At 37.4% G+C, this 18,534-nt stretch overlaps 1 protein-coding gene across 1 annotated transcript in view; it reads right to left on the bottom strand.

The window, feature by feature from the left end:
• Positions 1 to 18,534, bottom strand: part of SBF2 (SET binding factor 2) — a 233,166-nt gene that overhangs the window by 114,640 nt on the left and 99,992 nt on the right. The window contains 4 exon segments of the mRNA XM_068194618.1: positions 1,252 to 1,357; positions 3,635 to 3,745; positions 5,350 to 5,463; positions 17,971 to 18,108. Coding sequence (XP_068050719.1) covers positions 1,252 to 1,357; positions 3,635 to 3,745; positions 5,350 to 5,463; positions 17,971 to 18,108 — 469 coding nt within the window.

Here is an 18,534-nt window from a genome sequence, read left to right as displayed (position 1 = left end):
ATAGCAACCTTCACTAGAAGTGATTTAAAAACTGCCTCAAATCAGCTACCACATACACTATATTTACAGAACAACATAGCACACCACATGGTGTAACCTGCTGCACTTATGGTACCTCACAGCACATTTTACGTCTTCAGAAAAGGGGAAAAATTGTTATGTCTGTTCACATTCAAAACTGCCTGCAATCTGATCAGAGCAATCAATCCTAACGAATCTTGACATAATAAGCCAAGTAAAACCCCAGAACTGTCATGAAGTTAAGTAGCACCTATATACCATGTTAGCCACAATTTTTACCTAAACTAGTATTTAAAAAAATGAAAATCTTCCTTTTGGAATGATATTCTTTTTGGAAGGATGCAACTAAATCATCCTAGTAGGAGAAGGCATTGAGCTCATCCGATCTGATACTGCTTTCTGTGACATAAGCTTAGTGTTGTTCACTAATGTTTTTCTGGTTTCATTCATTCTTACTGCCTGTTTGAGAGAAGAATGGATGACCACACATATCCTGAGGCCATTTGGTTGCTCGAGAGTAAAACTGAGGTTCACAGGATCAGAAAAGATTATTAATTGTGCCCTTATACAGTGCTGCTACAAGTTTATGATTCAAAGTCACTTCACAAACCAATGGAACAAAGACTAAAAGTGTCAGGATTTAATGGCAGACAAGAGCAGGACTGAGGTACCCAGGTAACAGAGATGCAACTTTGTAGTTGTAATGAACAAGAAAACATTTGGTGAGGATTGTGTTAGAGAATCTTCTTGAAAGATTGGGAGTAACAGGTAACAACTGAATTAAAGGAACTTTCTGGTCACACCAGCTTTATTACAAAGCTCCCTGCTTTTCTTTGGAGTTTGTACAGCATCCAAGGGGAGTGGAGCAGGGAATCTTTTTACAGGAATGTTTGTGTGATTACACAGGGGCCACGCTCACTTCTGCCCCCAGTAACTTACAGATACTACATGGTGGGATTGGACTAGATGACCTTTAAAGGTTCCTTCCAACCCAAACAATTCCATGATTCTCTAATACTGGAAATAACTTACCACAGGCAGGCTGCACAGAAAGGTTCTCTGAATGTCTGATTAGGGGGTAAAAGCACAGTCAGTCATTCTTTCATTCGAAAGAAATTAATATTTACCATGCAGCTTTCTTGGCACATGATTAGAATTGAATTAGAACAGAAAATACCTCATTTTATAATTTATAAAAATAATTTTTTTTCAAAGCAGGCCTAGACATACCCAGTTGCTGAAAGAGAAGAGCCACACTGGTGCCTGTAACAGGAAGGCTATCATGTAGAGGAGTCTGTATCAGCTGTCGGTCTCCAGCTCCCAAAGAAAACAATTTCTGTAGAAAGAATTTTTTTAAATTTAATTTATATAAAATGAACAAACTGTCGTCGTACAGATAAGTGATTCATACTGCAAAAATTATTTATTTTCTATACAGAAACTTAAAGTCAAACAGAGATCTGAAGTGTAATTTGGGGACAGTGATATGTCTGCTTGATAGTGTCTCCCTTGCATTTTACACCAAGTTAAATAGTTATGGCTTTGAAGGCAGTTAATAGAACATTTCTATTAATACAATAAAAAACCTCCCAGGGAAGAAAAAGGTTTCAAATCCATTTAAATCAGAAAAATGTACAGTATTACTAACTGAATTTCTTTGCTCTCTACCATCCTCAGGCGTGTATTAAGAATGAACATACTTGTGACATGTGGGTATTGAAGAAGGCACTTCTGCCATTCCCGTGCTCCTGCTCTGCACATTAAAGTACAATTACAGCCTCAGTTACCTTTCCAGCACAAGAACATGGAGGGAGGCAGGAAATGGGAGGAGGAAAGGAGTGCACTTGGGTATCACATCCCAGAGAGCTCTGCAACTGGCACACACCCTCGCTGTCCCGTGGGCAAATCCACACGGCACTCGAGCACCGAGTGATGCCAAGCAGCTCCCTCCACCCAGACTCCCATGGGCTGGGGGCATCTCTGTGTGGTAAATCTTCTCTCTGTATGGCAGCAAAGGTGGGGAATGTAGGAAGGCAGCAAGCTGTGCCTGCTGCACAGCAGGTATTTAAAAATCTTCCCAGTGAAGCCAAAGAAGTCCCCGAGCTGTAGCAGAGATGCTCTGCCCCAGCAGGCCTGGGTGCAGGTCAGGAACCCATTTCACAGCCGAGAATTTCTGGAAATAAATGCTACAAGAGTGTTCCCACTCTTGTAGATACAATTCACTATAATTCACCTTCAGCCCTGCAAGCATAAGGCGTAAGTAAGGGAAGAGCAACACTTAATTTCTGATTTAAATGACAGTTTGGCAGTAGCAAACTTAAGATGGAAATGAGTGAGCATTTTAATTGAAGAGAAAAAGCAGAAGGAAGAACAACCAGAGGAGCATGACTTTTCCTTCCTCTTCTAGCAGAGCAAACAGCCACTGAGAAAAGCTGCATTTATGGACAGGGAGAAAAAAGAGAGGACAGAAGCAGAGCCAGAAGCTCAAATGGATCACCAAAACCAAAAATGTGAGGCTCAAATACCACTGGAAAAGAGGCTTTGTGATGAGGAGATAAAATCTGATTACTCCCCTTCAAAACCAAAAGGCTAGGATAGAAAAAGCAGAGATGTGGCAGCCTGGAGAGCAGCAAGGCAGAGCTTGAGTGAGTGACAGGACACTGACACCTTCTGCACTAAGGGAAGTCCCACAGCAGCCAGGGCTATGGCAAAACCAGAACAGAATTTGGAAGCTGTAGGATTTCAAGAGGGTTGAAAATCCATAGGTTGAGTGGGAGGCTGCAGGATTTCAAGAGGGTTGAAAATCCATAGGTTGAGTGGGAGGCTGCATGTGTAATTGACTTTAAAATGTTGCCATTTGCACATGCAGTTTTCTGGTATGTTTCATAGTAAGGACCATAATTTCCCATCAGGGTCACAGCATAAAGCAAAAACCAAACACAGAAGACTCAACTGGCTTCCCAAAACCCCACAAATGTATAGGGATAATTTATAAAAAGTAAGTCAAGAAACAAACCTGACTTTCTGCTCACAGAAAGCACAAGTGAAAAGCAGAAAGAAGTCTGTTTGCAAGAAAACTTTTGCATTATTTAATTCCCCCTGAGGAAACCACATTTGAGTTACTATTTTAGCATTTAAAAAACTAATTATGGAAATAAAAATTTAAATTAATTATCAAAGAAACAACCAGTGGAATCCTGAACTCCACCAAGGAAAAAACATGCATAAGTGAACTGACATGAAGCTTATGTTAGAAAATGGTAAAGAAAAAAAGCCTTTAAAAAAAGTTCTGTAGCAAGCAAAAATATTCCTGAACACTTTATTATTTAAAAACTAAAGTTATACAAACTGCTTAATTTGTTAATATGCCCTGTAAAAGCCAACTCAGTGACAAAATTAACCCTTTGACCTTATCCTGGAATGGAATTTTTGCTGTCTCTAGAAGACAGGCCACAGGGAAAGCACTCACAGGCCACAGGGAAAGCACTCAGCTGAACTATGATCTTTTTTTTTTTTCCTCTAAAATATCTCAAGAATTTATTTTTTGTTTTCTCCATAAATTAAATTAACTGGAAAAATACCCTTTCCTCCCCTAGCCCCCCTCCCCATTTACCTGAGACCCTCCAGAAGCAGGGACAAGGCATGAGCACAGATTTGCAATGAGAGTCTCCAGTGACACATTCAGGCTGTCCACATACACGGTGTAGATCAAGCCAAGGCAAGCCTAGAAAAGTACACAATATATACAAATATATACAAAATATATCAGGCTGCAAAACAGGGAAGGAAGATGTCAAATTATTCAAAGATCTATGTATATAATCTTTTCAAAAATAAGTTCAGCTTAGTAGTGCAGGGAAGTACTCTCCAACCAAAGTAATTTGCCACAGAGGCAATAATTCATTTAAAAAAATTGGCTACTGGCTACTTGCAAGGGATGTATGTTTTTTTAAAAAGAAATCCTAGGTATAATGGTTTGCTTTCTTTATTATATAAGAAGTGCTTTATTAGAGGTTACTGTTAAAAATGATAAAAATCAACACAGCTTCATATATGTGCTTTGAACTCCAAAGGACTTAAACCTGACTGGTTTCCAGAACAGAACACTGATTAATCAATGAGCTTCTGAGGCTCATTTTAAGACCAGTATCAATCAAGAACAATTCCATATGTTTTTTAACTTACATTCTTTATTTTGTTGTATCAATGCAAATACACTTTATATTAATAGTATATCAATATTTCCACATATTTTATTAATGGATCAAATTTTGATTGAGAAATCACAGATACTGTTTTAGCATTTTTGCTAATAATTTAATCTAGATCAATGTGACATTCTAAGAAGCCTTTGGACAAAAGGAAATAACTGCTCCACAGCATCTTTTGCCTTTTGACTGCTGTAACTTTGATAAATCAGCAAATATTTTAGTAGTTCTCTTCTTAGAAATAATTCCAACAGTAACTTTTCATATCACACATAGTTAAACAGTGAAACTCTGCCGTGGGTTGTTGTAAAACGTGAATGTTAAGAAAGTGAACCAATTTTAGAAAAACCCACAGAAACAACACCTCTGGTTCAGGATGTCATTCAACTATTATTCACACTGAATGAGGAAAACATTTTGTTGAATTATTTCTACAGCCTGCCCTGTTCTTACACACTTTGCTTTGCATTTGCCGTGGGCCACTATGAGAGACAAAACACTGGGCTACAAGGACTTTTAGCCTCACATGGAGCAGTCATCCTTAATGTCTAAAGACAACTGCTGAATGATTTCCTCCCTTGATCTGTAAACTGAACGTTATTTGTTGCTGTTAATATGCATTAGCTTCAGAGAAATTTAAGCTTTTCATTTATCTCAGATAAGTCATATTTCACCAGCTGAAAGTAATCCAAGGTCCTCAATCTTGGTCATGTATCTTAATTTGGTCTGGAAGAGGCTTGGACATTTTACTTTATATATGCAGGAGAAGTAGATTTTCACTGTTAATTCACCTTTATATAGTTAGTCAAATATTGTCTGGTTTTTTTCCTAATAACTTCTTTCATTAGAGAGTACTCTGAGCCCAGAAAAATCTTATCCACCCCTTCTGTGTAGTTTTAAAACTGCTTGGAGGGTAAAAAGGCACTACTTTAACCTACAGGGGCTATTTACTGTCACAGATGTTGACTTTTATCTAGTTCAATCTAAAGCTACTTTTACTTTTAAATTCCCAGATCAATCCTCAGTGAGATATTTTAAATCAAAAGAACTGTCATTGCTACTCATTTAAAACCAGATCCTTCTGCTGATATATTGTAAATAGCAATTGCAAGTTCTTTACCCTGAAAATTTCTGGATAATCTAGTCTGGACACCAGCACCAGACTTTTAGGAGCAAATACTTCTGCAGGCTGAATTAAACCAGACTCCTCTTCACCTTCAATTTCTTTCGTTCCCTTGAAAACAGAAACACTTGAATTAATAAGCAGGAAGAAAACTCAAATCAAAATGTTAGCATTTTTACCAAAAGGTAACGTTTCTCAGAGCTTCAGAAAAGTAGTGCATTACTTGAAACTGGCAACAAAATCGAGTAACAGCAGCACACTCCAATGGCTGCCCCAATTCCCTAAAGCTTCTAGATGTAATTCAGTTTATTAAAACTCACCCTGGGAAGTCATGCTCCAATGCACCTAAAATAAAGTTCTCTTAAGGCAGCAGTTTCACAGGACATTGTTTCACATTAAGTACTCCCTGTGGCACATTTTAGATAGTGAGGTGGATGATAGAACAGGATCCTTCCACATCAAAGTGTTAGCTGATTTACAATCTCTCCAAACACAGAGATCATGCATTTCACAAAAGAATGTTTGGTTGTCTTCCTCATATTAATATAGTTCAATTTCTCATAGAATTCCCCCTATCATTACAGCTGAAATTATCTGCAATGTCATCTCCAGCCTGACCTAGTGAATTTGGAATTTAAAGAAATTTCTTCACCAGAAAATTGGTTCAGATTTCTCAAAAAAATTCCTCACACTTAGGAACCACTAAGGTTACCAAAAAAAAAAAAGAGAGAACAGCACAGTGCAGATAAACTTGCAGTTGCTCATGATATTGTGCAAGTGGCTAGAACCTTCTTGCCAGAACTTATTCAATCACAAATAGTTTATTATTATTATTCATAGCCAAAACTGAAGATGTCACTAAATATTTTCATTTCTCAAATTCCATACATTCTTTGACAAATAAAGTTTTCAGATGACAGAATGTCCTTGCTTTCCAATTTCCAGATGTAATTCTCTCCAACCCCACACCACCCACCAAATTTCTTTTATTTGTTCCTCTGACCAAGCATTCTTCCAAGCAAAAATCACTCTATTATCTTAATTAGGAACACGAGAAAAATTATGTCCATTTTCATATGACAACTTAAAATATCAGCCTTCTATTCCTGTCACATTACTACTCATCATTTCAGTTCCTTAAAAAAAAAAAATCCAACATTTCTCCTAAATGGAGGAAATCTGATAAAAATGCTCTTAAATGCCAGGAATGCTACAAGTTCATGAGCTTTATTTCACAATCTCAGTTCAGAATGTACAGTTTCTTTAGGCAAATGCCAACCAACAACCCAGAATTCAAGTTAAAATGATATAAAAAGAGTACTTGGGTTTTAATCAGAATATCTTGGTTAATACAGCATAACACCTTCATACCAAAATAAAACCAGTTGGTTCAACAGTACATATACACATATGGGCAAACACTTGGCTTTGTACATTAAATTTTCCCTAAATGTCAAGCAATTCATTCACACTGGATGTGCTCGGTGGAGTCTGCACCCCATTTCTAAGATAAAATTGTGATTCACAAATAGAGAAACCTAATAACTCAACAGTCACACATCCCACACATATTCATTCATTTTCTTCCCTTTTAATGCTGACAGCGAGAGCTTTTACAGGAATTACAGTTCTCTCCCTCTGCCCCCCCAAATCCCCAAATTTTTTAATTATCAGCAGAAGTTTACTGTATCAGCCATTCTAAAGAGCAAGTATGAGTTCTAGGCATAAAGACAACAGTTTCTGGATATCTGACAAACTGTGGGCTCTGACATTAGGAAAAATGAAATTAAAACACATTCCACATTCCTAAAGGCAAGGGAACATGGAAGCTCCTCCATATTCACATGGTACTAAGATAATGAAACCTCAGGGTGCTCAGATAGGCAGGAGCTTTCCCTACAAGACCCTTCTAAGAAAATCCACACAATTTGAGTCCCAGTCTTGAATGAATTCATAATTAGATTTAAAGCTTTCGGGGCACAACTGCAGCACACTACTGACTGATAAAGCATTTACACTCTTAAACCACTCTCTCCTACTTCATAAAAGATGTACAGAAAAATGTAATGTGACTGATGTGTTTCTTTCCCAGCTCAACATTCTGACAGGCACATTATTAGGAGTCACTAGACTAAGTAGATAATCATTTCAAACACATGACTTTTAACCTACTTTTCAAGCAAAGTATTAACAGCATAAGCATTCTGTACCAAAAGTAATTACAAAGCATTAAAGCCACAAATGTGATTGTATTTACACTTCTGGTCAGACACACACACACATTCCATCTTTCTTTATCCCTTTTTCCATCTAAGGAAAAATACTGTCAAATAAAAAATAACAAAATGAAAGAGTTTGTTATGTTGGGTGCTTTTTACAATAACTTTTTATTTTATATATGCAGCATTCAGTTTACAGCTTACCTAAGAATAAATGGATGGTATGGTAAGCTTGCTAAAGAATACATAGATTGAAAGATGAATTTAAATTACAGAATCACAGAGCCACAGAATCATTTGGGTTGGAAAAGACCTCTGAGATCACTGAGTTCAGCCTATGAGTGAACACCACCCTGCCAATTAGACCACAGCACTCAGTGCCATGTCCAGCTTCTTCTGGAGCACCTCCAGGGATGGTGACACCAGCACCTCCCTGGGCAGCCCATTCCAGAGTCTGATGACCCTTTCTGTGAAGAAATTCCTCCTGATGTCCAACCTGAACCTCCCCTTGGATGCTGTGTCCTCTCATCCTGTCACTCATTGCCTGAGAGAAGGGACTGATCCCTACCTGGCTACAACCACCTTCCTTGGAGTTGTAGAGGGGCAAAGTCCCATCTGAGCCTCCTTCTCCCCAGGCTAAACACCCCCAGCTCCCTCAGCAGCTCCTCATCAGACTTGTGCTCCAGATCCTTCCCCAGCTCTGTTACCTTTCCCTGAATTTAAATTGGTTAATTAATATTGAAAAAAGATTTTTTTTTCTCTTCCATTTTTCTCTTTTTATTTATTTGAAATAAGCAAACTTTGAGAACAGCTGAATTTAGAAAAATGTACCACTAGAGAGCAAACCAGTGTTCCAGATCCTTACCAATCCATTTAATTTAACAGGTGATAAACATCTAAAACCTCATCCAGAAATACCTGTGCCTTGAGAAGGCAAATGAATATTTTTTCTTTTTTACCATCCAATTAATAAAGTCCTGAAAAAGACTTTTCCATAGGCTACAAAGTAGGTAGCAGAGACTGCTCTAACTGTATCAAAGAACTGCATGACCTGTGGTTATACACAATTAAAATAATTATACATGCTTAAAATATTCAGTCACTTGTACTTAGACACGACCAAAGCCCATCAGGGTCCTGCTCCCTGCCTGTCACACTCAGAATCCTCTTTTCTTCTGCACCCTGACTTGGTTTCTAAAGTTATAAGAAGAATATAATGCAGAGATCTGTAAAGTATAGCTGACTTATGTCCTTAGAGCAGTTTTCCCAAAAAATTTCCCGGATGTTACAAACCATCACAAAAACTTACATGCAACATGACAGTATTGAATGTTAACATTTATGTCATGTGAGATCAAAAAAATGCATAGGAAAAATTAAGATAACCAATTTTAAAACTAAAAACAATATTAAATCCTTGAAAAAATTAAAATACAATTAAACAAGCAATTATTTCTTGTATAGGTAGAACATGGGTGAAGATATAAGTCCGAACAGAAAAATCTTACCTGGTTTAACAACAAAATATTTTATTTATTTACTTGCTGTCTTCCCCCCCCCCCATCTCTTTTTCTGCATTAATAATATTTAATAAACAAACTCAGAAAATGGTAAAACCTCTTTTGAAGGTCATAGGATGCAATTTCATTTTACTTACCTTGGCTGCTATAGCTATAAAGTGGCCTCTTAAGAGATTGGCCAAAAAATGTGTGTGTGTGTGTGTTCAGTGCACTTAAAGCACACCAATACATATATTTAAACTCAAATGTTTTCATGTATTTTAACAAATGTTCACACCCACATCTACACTAAAATACATGCATGTATATATCTATCTATATATATATAGATAGATAGATAGATATATACACACACACAACTCCCAGAATGACACAATAATCAGTTTCACAGGTTCTCACAAAAATGAGAGCACAGAACTAGAGAGTGCACCTAGTGCAGCTGTTGGCCTTTCTTCTTTTATAGGAGAAGCAGCCACTGAACATATTTGTGACCTCAAGTGACGGGGTAAATTAAAAAATGCAATTACCAACCAATTGAACTAACAGCATCACTCCATAGTTTATGAACTTGTCCAATAAAAGCAGCTGAATTAATAAATGCACATTAAGTAAGGTATTGCTTTGTTTAATCAGTGTCCTTTTGCTCTTAAAATCCCTCTACATCTATAAAAAAGTGTAAAGCTGAGCACAGTTCGCAGTATTTTACCAAGTAATGAGAGAAGAGTTTGAAAGCTTGGTATTAGAAGAAAAAATATTAAACAAAGGATAATTATGAAAATAAAACATTGCATATTTCCCTCAAATAAATGGAAATCGATCAAGAGCAAATACTTGCTCAACAGTGAAATGTATATTAAATAAATTATAATATAATAAATATTAAATAAATAACTGCATCATACATGTAACAAGAAAATAGGTACTCACAGCCATGAATTATTTCCATTTCATGTACATTTATGTGCAAGTTAAAACATTTGTGGATTACCTGACTGCTGATCAAGGCTGATCTTACACTCCAAATTTTCCATCGAGTGGCAATGGACTATGAAACATCTCTCTGCTCCCCACTCACTTCCATGAAATTACACCTCCTGTAAGCCACATCTGGCTGACACTTGGATGTGGTTCAGTGTTGCATGGGGTAAATCAGGACAAAACCCGACGGTCTCATGAAAGTCTCAATTTCTGCTTAAAAAATTATGTTAAAGCTTCTAGAAGAAAAAGGTGACTGATTTTGTGCTACTTCAGTGAAGAACTGCAACTCATTTAAAGGCAACAGATGTGGCAGCCAAGAAACAAATGAAGTTTTAAAAAACAACTTTACTCATATTAACCTTATCTTTTTATTAAACACAGATATTAACTGCCATGATGTAGCCTTCAAACTTTAAGGTTTCCTCTCGAACTTCTATAAACCTAGTTTTGCCACAACAATCACATTATTTTAAGATGTCAGCTCTGCTTCTAAATATTGACATTTAACTTAAAGATAAACATCTAGCCAAAATCAACATTAGGAACCAAAGTCAATTATGAAAGATCAAAAGGACCTACCAATATGACCCCAAAAAAATTCTCCCTACTACTGACTGCAGCATTATCATTTGCTCCATCAACATGCAACTGAATTACAGCACACATGAACCACAGCCACCCTTCTTCTCCTATTTTTTCACCCCAGTCTTCAGAATCTGGAATGCCAGTTCTGATTCATGTTGAGCAGAGAAAAATTAGGCTTATCCTCATGTTAGAGGGAAGAAAACCAATTTAAACAGAGGTACTAGTAGAAAAGTTCCAAGAAACACAAGGCCTTAGATGTAGCTGTGCGGTTCTCAGGGTGGAAGCTGGCAGGCATTATTTGAAACTCAAAAGGAAATCAAATGTGAGCAGAAATTGAAGTTGTGCTTTAACAATTAGTTCACCCTTCGAAAGAGAATGAACTTCTCTCATTCCAAATCTTGCACTCTAGTACTTCATTAGGTCAGAAACAGTTTGCCCTATGCAAAATTTTGCATTGAAATTATGCCAAGTTCACCAAGCCTGTTGTTTTTCTACTAACTGCCCAGCAAAGATTTAGAGACCATGTTCAATTTCTTATTTTAGGAAAAATTATTTGGAGTTTACTTTAGTAACCTTATGCCAATTACTCATTTGGGACAGACCCCTTTCTCCTTATGTGACTTGGTCTCTGTTTGTCTTACTTGCAGCCAAATACACGCTTAGCTGCTTTATTAACAATCAAAGGCCAAAAAACATTCAGCATCAATTAATTTTATTTACTTGTCAGAGCATATAAATGCATGTATCCAATAAATTCTAACACATGTAGGAAAGTTAAAATAAACTAAGCTGCCTGCTGCCAGAAGTCAAATCTGCAGCCTGCCTGCAATCTGCTGTACTGAGCTAAAACCACAGGTGAACAGATCTGCTCTGTGGTTTGCCTGCGTGCACAGAACCATACCACTGCAGCTAAACCTACACTGGAAAAAATTCAACCAGCATAAAAGCCATTATCTTGACTTAATTATTTCAAAATGGGGATAATACACTGTAGCAATGCACAGTAAGGAGCCTATCAACTAAAAAAGATAAGGATCAAAGTCAGAAAATGATATGGAGGTCATAAACTTATCAAATAGAGTAATCTCGAGTTTTTATGACAGGTCAGCTTGTTCACTCCCTATGTACTACTGACACTTCAGAGTACAAATGTGATAGGAAAGAGTTTGCAATGCACCTTCCAGCATTACGCAAAATTGACACCGCCACAGCCTATTGGATGTTTACCACTTAGTACACCTCACTTTGAAAACCTCCAGAAGGTGTTGATGTGGATTGTCACATAAAAACAATGAAAGCACTTTGGAACCACAGCAGCCTCACACCCACACTTGGCACATTCCAGTGCAGCTTTCCAGCCACTGTCTCTCTGGAATAGGATGTGCAAGCTCCAGAGGATCCGGGAAGTGCAAGGTGATGCCACTGAGTTGCCCTGATGGAATATCAATAATCAATAGCATTAAAAACTGCTTTTACTGTGTTAACCTCATCACTGAGGAATAGGAAACAGAATTCACAGAATCACTAGGTTGGAAGAGACCTTCAAGAGACCTGTACTCAAGATCATTGAGTCCAACCCATGCCCTAACACCTCAACTGAACCACGACATCGAGTGCCACATCCAGTCTTTAATTTGAAATACATCCAGGGATGGTGACTCCACCACCTCCCCAGGCAGACCACTCCAGAACTTTATCACTCTTCCTGCAGTACCAGGTCCTCAGCAAGAACCATGCAGAAGCAAACATCATTTCAGAGCTTCAAGTTTATAACCATTTCTGATTTTTCCCAAAGGCAGCTGGCTTGATCCATGAGTGCCACCCTAACTTCACCCACCTAAACTGAGGTGAGAAAACTGCAGACACCTACGATACACATGCAGAACAAATGGCAAAACTCAAACCTAAGAATGCTGTAATTCATGCCCTATTTTAACTCACTGTAACGTGGTTTGTTTTTTTTTTAATAATACAGAACAGCATACGTAGGCATACACCAAGGCAAAATTTTACACACACAGATTGTTTTGGTTAATTAAAACAGTTAATCCCTTTGAATTTCATATGGGGAAAAGCATTGAAAAGACTTGCAGTGAATTGCTGAACTAGTATTATGCTACTGTTTGAAAGTCAGCTGAATCTGATCTCTACTGACAAAGAAATGCCTCGGCTTAAAAGATAGCATCTCCTTGTCCTGTGAGCTGAACTTGGGGCCTCTGTTCAACAACACAGGAGTTAAGAGGACAAGGTGACCTTTACCCAACACAAGTTTTTGTACCCTGCAAAAGCATGAGTTCAGCTTGGGGATGTGTGTGCAAATGCACGAGGCAGGGGATGAACAGGGCAGGAGAAATTATTGCCGGAGTTATTAAGATGGAAATATGATTTCCTCTGTACAACTGTTCTCATCTTAACTTTAAATTCTGGTCTAAAGAGGACCTTAAATGTATAAAAGGACATTAAAATACAAGTCTGTTTCTTATATAGAAAATTATCTGCAATCTGGCCTTTACACCAGACTAGAAAGGAAATAAGGCATTACTTAAATCTCTATACAATGTCACAATAGCCATTTTTCAGTAGATTCAGGAAGATGATGATGCAACATACTGAACATTGCTTTTAAAATTTGGGGTTTTTTTAAACAAAATGTGCTTTGGGGCATTGACTATATGAAGAAATTTTCAGAATAAATTTAGCATTTGGGATACTAACAAAAAATTATTAAACTTCATTTTAGGAAGAACATGCTCATTTAATATCCAAAGGGGGGGTCAGATTTCCCATACAAAACAGGTACAACTGAACTGAGTGTTCTCACTCTCTGGTAAAACCCAAATATCAGTGACTCATCGAGCAGCACGTGCCTTAGCACAGCAGGATCACCAACTCTCCAGTCCAAGCTGAAAAATCGTAACTTTCTGAAGCACAATCATTTTGTTGGCAGTTTTTCTCTTGACTCAGGAAAACTCTGTGAATGTTGTGAATCTGCCATTTTATGGTTTGGGATTTTTACAAGTTCTTTTTCCTCTTTTTCAGGGGAGGGCAGGGAGAGGAAGAGAATGTGAATGGCAGGAAACAGGAGAGCTGTGAATTATTACTTATGTCCATTTCCCAGAATGAAATATTTAATCCTATATTTGTGGTTGCAATGTTTTAACACACACACACACGCTTGAGACAACACACAAGCACGAGACAATCTTGTAATAAGATTGTTATAAACAAATCTTTGGGGTGTTGTGCTGATCTCACTGAGCAGATTTCCTGCAATGCAAGAAATGCAGTTGCACAGGCTCAATTGCTGGCATAAATCATCCTCTAATTTGTTGATGGTGGGGTTGGGAAGAGAGGGCAAATTTCTTTCCAAGTGCAAAGCAATGTACAAATTGACCATTATGTTCCTAAATTATCTGAGTCAACATTTTTTAAGAAAGATTCTATCTGCAGTGCTCTTCCAAACATTGTTATTATAAATTCTAACTGCGTAACTGGTAAGAAGCACAACTGAGGTCACTAGAAGTATCTGCTGAGTCAAAAGTATTAAACCAAGTCCTTGTCTACTAAGTGGTAACATGCAGAAATTGCTGTTAGAAATAAGAACCTCATTTTAGCAAACTGTGTACACCACACAGAATGAAACACGTTAAAGTATGCAAGTATATGTATACAAAGATACACTTTTTATGATTAACAAAGCTACAAACATAGAGAAGCTGAGTTTTATGGGTGAATTCTGTAGATGTAAGTTATGATTCTTCTGAATACCCTTTGGCTGCTCAGCTTCTGGCTTCAGCTGACAGAAAAATAAACTAAGTAGTCTTTTTTTTTTGTGGTTGATAGAACAAGGTTTTTCCAAATCAATGACAATTCAAGTGGATTTCAAACCTATGAGGTTTCAAGTCCACAGAAGCAATCCAAATAAAGCAATGGGACATCACAAACCTCCAGAGACTCCCAGCTCCTCTGGAAAAACCAACCAACTTTGAAGGCACTGTGAGAGGAAGGGAAATAGAGATATTTTGACTTACTTTCCTCCTCCTAATTCCTGCAGGCACATGGAAGTGAATGAGGCACCCAGCTCTGTTTGCTAGAGTATCTAAATAACACCTTAAGCCAGACAGAAACGTGGATACAGCCAAGCATGTGCTGGAAACACAAGAAGCTGGAAGGACCAAGAACCAGAGCAGCATCTCAGATTTGTTTACACTCATGTAGGAACTTGAGGTAGGAGAGAAACCTTGCACACAGAACTGCTCTGCAACATGCTCAGGATGCCTCTAAATGACAGCAGCTTTATCACTGTTAATTGAACTGCCTATCCACAATCCAATTTATTCTGCTCTTAAAGTCAAACTAATGTTTGTCTAATGTTTCATGTTAAACCCAGATGAAGAACATATCCTTATTTAGCTTTAGGAAACATTACTGGGACAAATAAGTGAGACTGGCATCCTAAACCAGAACAACTCATGAAGGACTCCATGGCAAAGCTGTATCACCTGAAATCACACAGCACCAAGTGAGTTCCATTCCCTGTTTAATGGATTGTGTTCAGCTTACTTGTACCTAAAGATATGGAGTATTAGTCAGACTAAAGTTAATAACAATATTTTTTTCCATTATCACACTTTTCCAGAGCTGATTGCCAATCAAACTGACCAGCACCCATGCAGGTAATAAATTCTGGGTCAGTCAGAACTGCAGCAATGCAAAGGATGATTCATAGATGCCACCAAAGAAAACAGCATCCTGGTTTCTGTCCAGGGGTAAGAAGCTGAAAATAAGCCATCAGCTGATTGATTCCTAGAGCCTGTGCTTTCCTCTGGAAACCCTGTCATGACATGCAACTGCCAAGAGGCTACACTAAACCCAGGACTCTGAGAGACAGCAAGGAGAATACTTTTTTCCTGCAGACTGTGTAGTTTTTACAGCTGCTATATTAATCTTGCACCCTAGGTTATCATGGTATCACTTATGTATTCCATGTGAGTACAAACTCCTTACGCTTCTGGTAGCATTTATTTACAAATTATCTTGTAACAAACAACTGAAGCAGGGATGAAGGAAGCCCAAACAAAACAAGTCTTCTTGACTTGAGTCCTCCCTTGAGTCTTCTCAAACTCAACTGTGTCTAAAGGGTTTGTATTCTTATGCAGAAGGTTCCAAAAAGGTTTGATGGTTCTCTTGTAGCACTTGTAGCATTCACAGGCTGAGAAATGAGTTTGTTTTCAATTCCCAGTTTAATTAACCATAGAAACTTCCAAGTAGTTGATTCAATTTTTTTTTTTTTTTTTGTGAAGATGATTCTGCCAAGCCAAACGTCTCATCTGCTGCTCTGGCTGAATTCTGACCAGTCTCATGTATCAGCAAGGTTTACCTGGTGAAGACTACTGGGAAAGAAGTGGTTTTGTGGGTTTTTTTTGAAATTTAATCTTCCTTTTGCCTCAGTAAGTCATATCATTCACTTAAGAAAAAACTGAACTGTATTTATCTGTGCAAAGCACTGTCTAGATTTTATTTCAAGTCCTGGGCACAATGTTTCATAGATGATTTAATTAGGCATGCATCTGAATGGTTAAATCAATATTACTGTCACAGGCCAATGCTCCGTGAGCTTAGGTTTCATTACAGATTGTACACGTGCTGGATTCTTGTCTAATGACCATGAAACAGGGCACGTTCAATTATTCTCTTTGGGTTTCAGAAAGAAACAGGAAGTTTTGCTATAAACAATGCAGTCATAGAATAAATTTCACCACAGCAAGTTCATCTGAAAAATATGCATTCTTTACAACACAGCCAGGAATGGCATTATGAGAACCAACATCCTGCTGCACTCAGTTTTTTATTGTTTTTTTACTTTGGGTTATTTTGTATTAATACTTAGGCAATATAAGAAAGAAACTGTTTTAGTTAATACTGGATGTTTTGTGAGGAGCATTACTTCAAAGATGTGGATAGGGAATCAAAAGCAGCTGCTAGAAACCACAGGATAAATAACAAGTTTGCTAAATTTAGTTTACGTTATGAAATACATAGAGTGGAGGAAGAGACAGCCATTGTAAATTTTTATCAGCTGGGAAAGAATTACTATAGAATATTTCACTCTCTACTTATAAAATAAAGGAAATATGACAGACATTAAATTTTTAAAAGGAATGTGTCAGCTGATCTACACTAAACTTTAAGACTAAAATACGTCTAATATTGGGGTACACTTCTGCTTTCAAACCCTTCTAGAAGTCCACAAAAACATCCAACTAAACTGTAGCACTAATGAAATGAGAATAACTATTATTCTCTGGCTTCCAACTGTGCCCAGAAAAAACACACCATTATTATTATTATTACAACACATCTTTCAATTATTCTACAAACAGGGTAATCTTTCAACTCCGGTATTAAATGAACATAGTGCTCTTGGATTATTAAAAACATTTTCTTAAAATAATCAATAATGATACATTTCTTCACTAGAAGAACAAGAAATTACTTTACTCAGCTATTCATTTAATCTCAGCTAATTCCATTATACTTAGTGCCAAGGTTTCACTTATTTTTTTAATTTTCACATAGGAAAGAAGATATTTCAAAACATAACAATGGCAGTCTGCAATTACATATTGGATTAGGTTTTCCCTAGGTTCTAGACTCTAAAAAATTCAAGTATTAAGTCACAGCAGATATTCTGTAAAGCACTTTACATCAAATGGGAAACAAAATGTATTTTTGAAAGACTGAGGTTGCCAAAAAATAATTAAATCCATGTTTAAAAACAAACAGTGCCAAGTAGCTGACACCTCAAATCTGACCCAACTAAAAACTGAATAATTATTCCATCAGTTTCTAAAATCTTGCCAATAAATGGGCTTACAGAATTCTGGATGTACATTCCAGCATCCTTGTGCACATCTGTTCTGACGGAGCAGGCCAGCAGAGGGAGCAGAAGTTAATAAACCTTTTCCTAGAACAAGGCTGAGACTCATCCATGCTAGGTCCAACATGAAAGGAAATGAAAAGGAACACCATATTGCTTATCCCATTTGAAAAGAAAACTGCAGTGGAGAAAAAGAAATTCTATGACGTGTTTTTGGCTGGGTTCTTTTTTCGTTTCAAAGCAGGTGAAAACTCCAAACACACTAAAAAGTGCCTCAAGCTCACCTTTTGCAAAAACACAGGGATTTCTGTAGGACAGAAAAATGAACCTTTGGCAGGAACAGCAAAATATTTTCTCAAGTTGCTCTCTATGACACTGATCCATTGTTTGCAGGCACTTCTTCAAGCATTTCTGTTTCTTGCTGTAAATCTCTTACCTGCAGGTTAATCTCTGCTTCATAGAAAGTCAGGCAGGAGCAGTAGTGCCTCTCTGAGTCGATGTCAGTCAACACCACCACGAAGAACGTTGGCTGTTTCCTCTCCTTGGAAAGCTGCCATCCTCCAGGCTGGCAAAACTAAGGGAGCAAACAGACACAGGTAAGCAGTGACACCAGTTGTTTTCAGAAATGTGAAAAATATTTCAGCATTATCCAGGATCGTTTTGTTTAAAGTGAACATATGCAGGGCTGCAAAATTTGAAGAAAATGGGGAAAACCCAATGTGTCTTGAACTTGGTAAGACTGAGATAAATTTAGCTGTATAAACATCAAGGGAGAGAATAAACACTATAAAAAGAAAATGTATTCCTTTAAATACAGTCAGCATTCAAGAGCATCTTTGCGGTATTGAACAGGAAATAACACGTGTGTTATTCACAGGAAATAACATGTGTGAATAAATTCACACATGAAGCAGATTTCATTTGGATAAAAAGGTTAGATTCTGAAGCTAAAATTCTTGTGTCTTAAAACATCTCTACATTTTTAATTTCTTCACTTATT

Source organism: Anomalospiza imberbis, chromosome 6 (assembly GCF_031753505.1).
Source record: "Anomalospiza imberbis isolate Cuckoo-Finch-1a 21T00152 chromosome 6, ASM3175350v1, whole genome shotgun sequence".
Lineage (NCBI taxonomy): Eukaryota > Metazoa > Chordata > Aves > Passeriformes > Viduidae > Anomalospiza > Anomalospiza imberbis.
The sequence above is the reverse complement of the archived record's forward strand: the minus strand, read 5'-3'. Positions and strand labels throughout refer to the sequence as shown.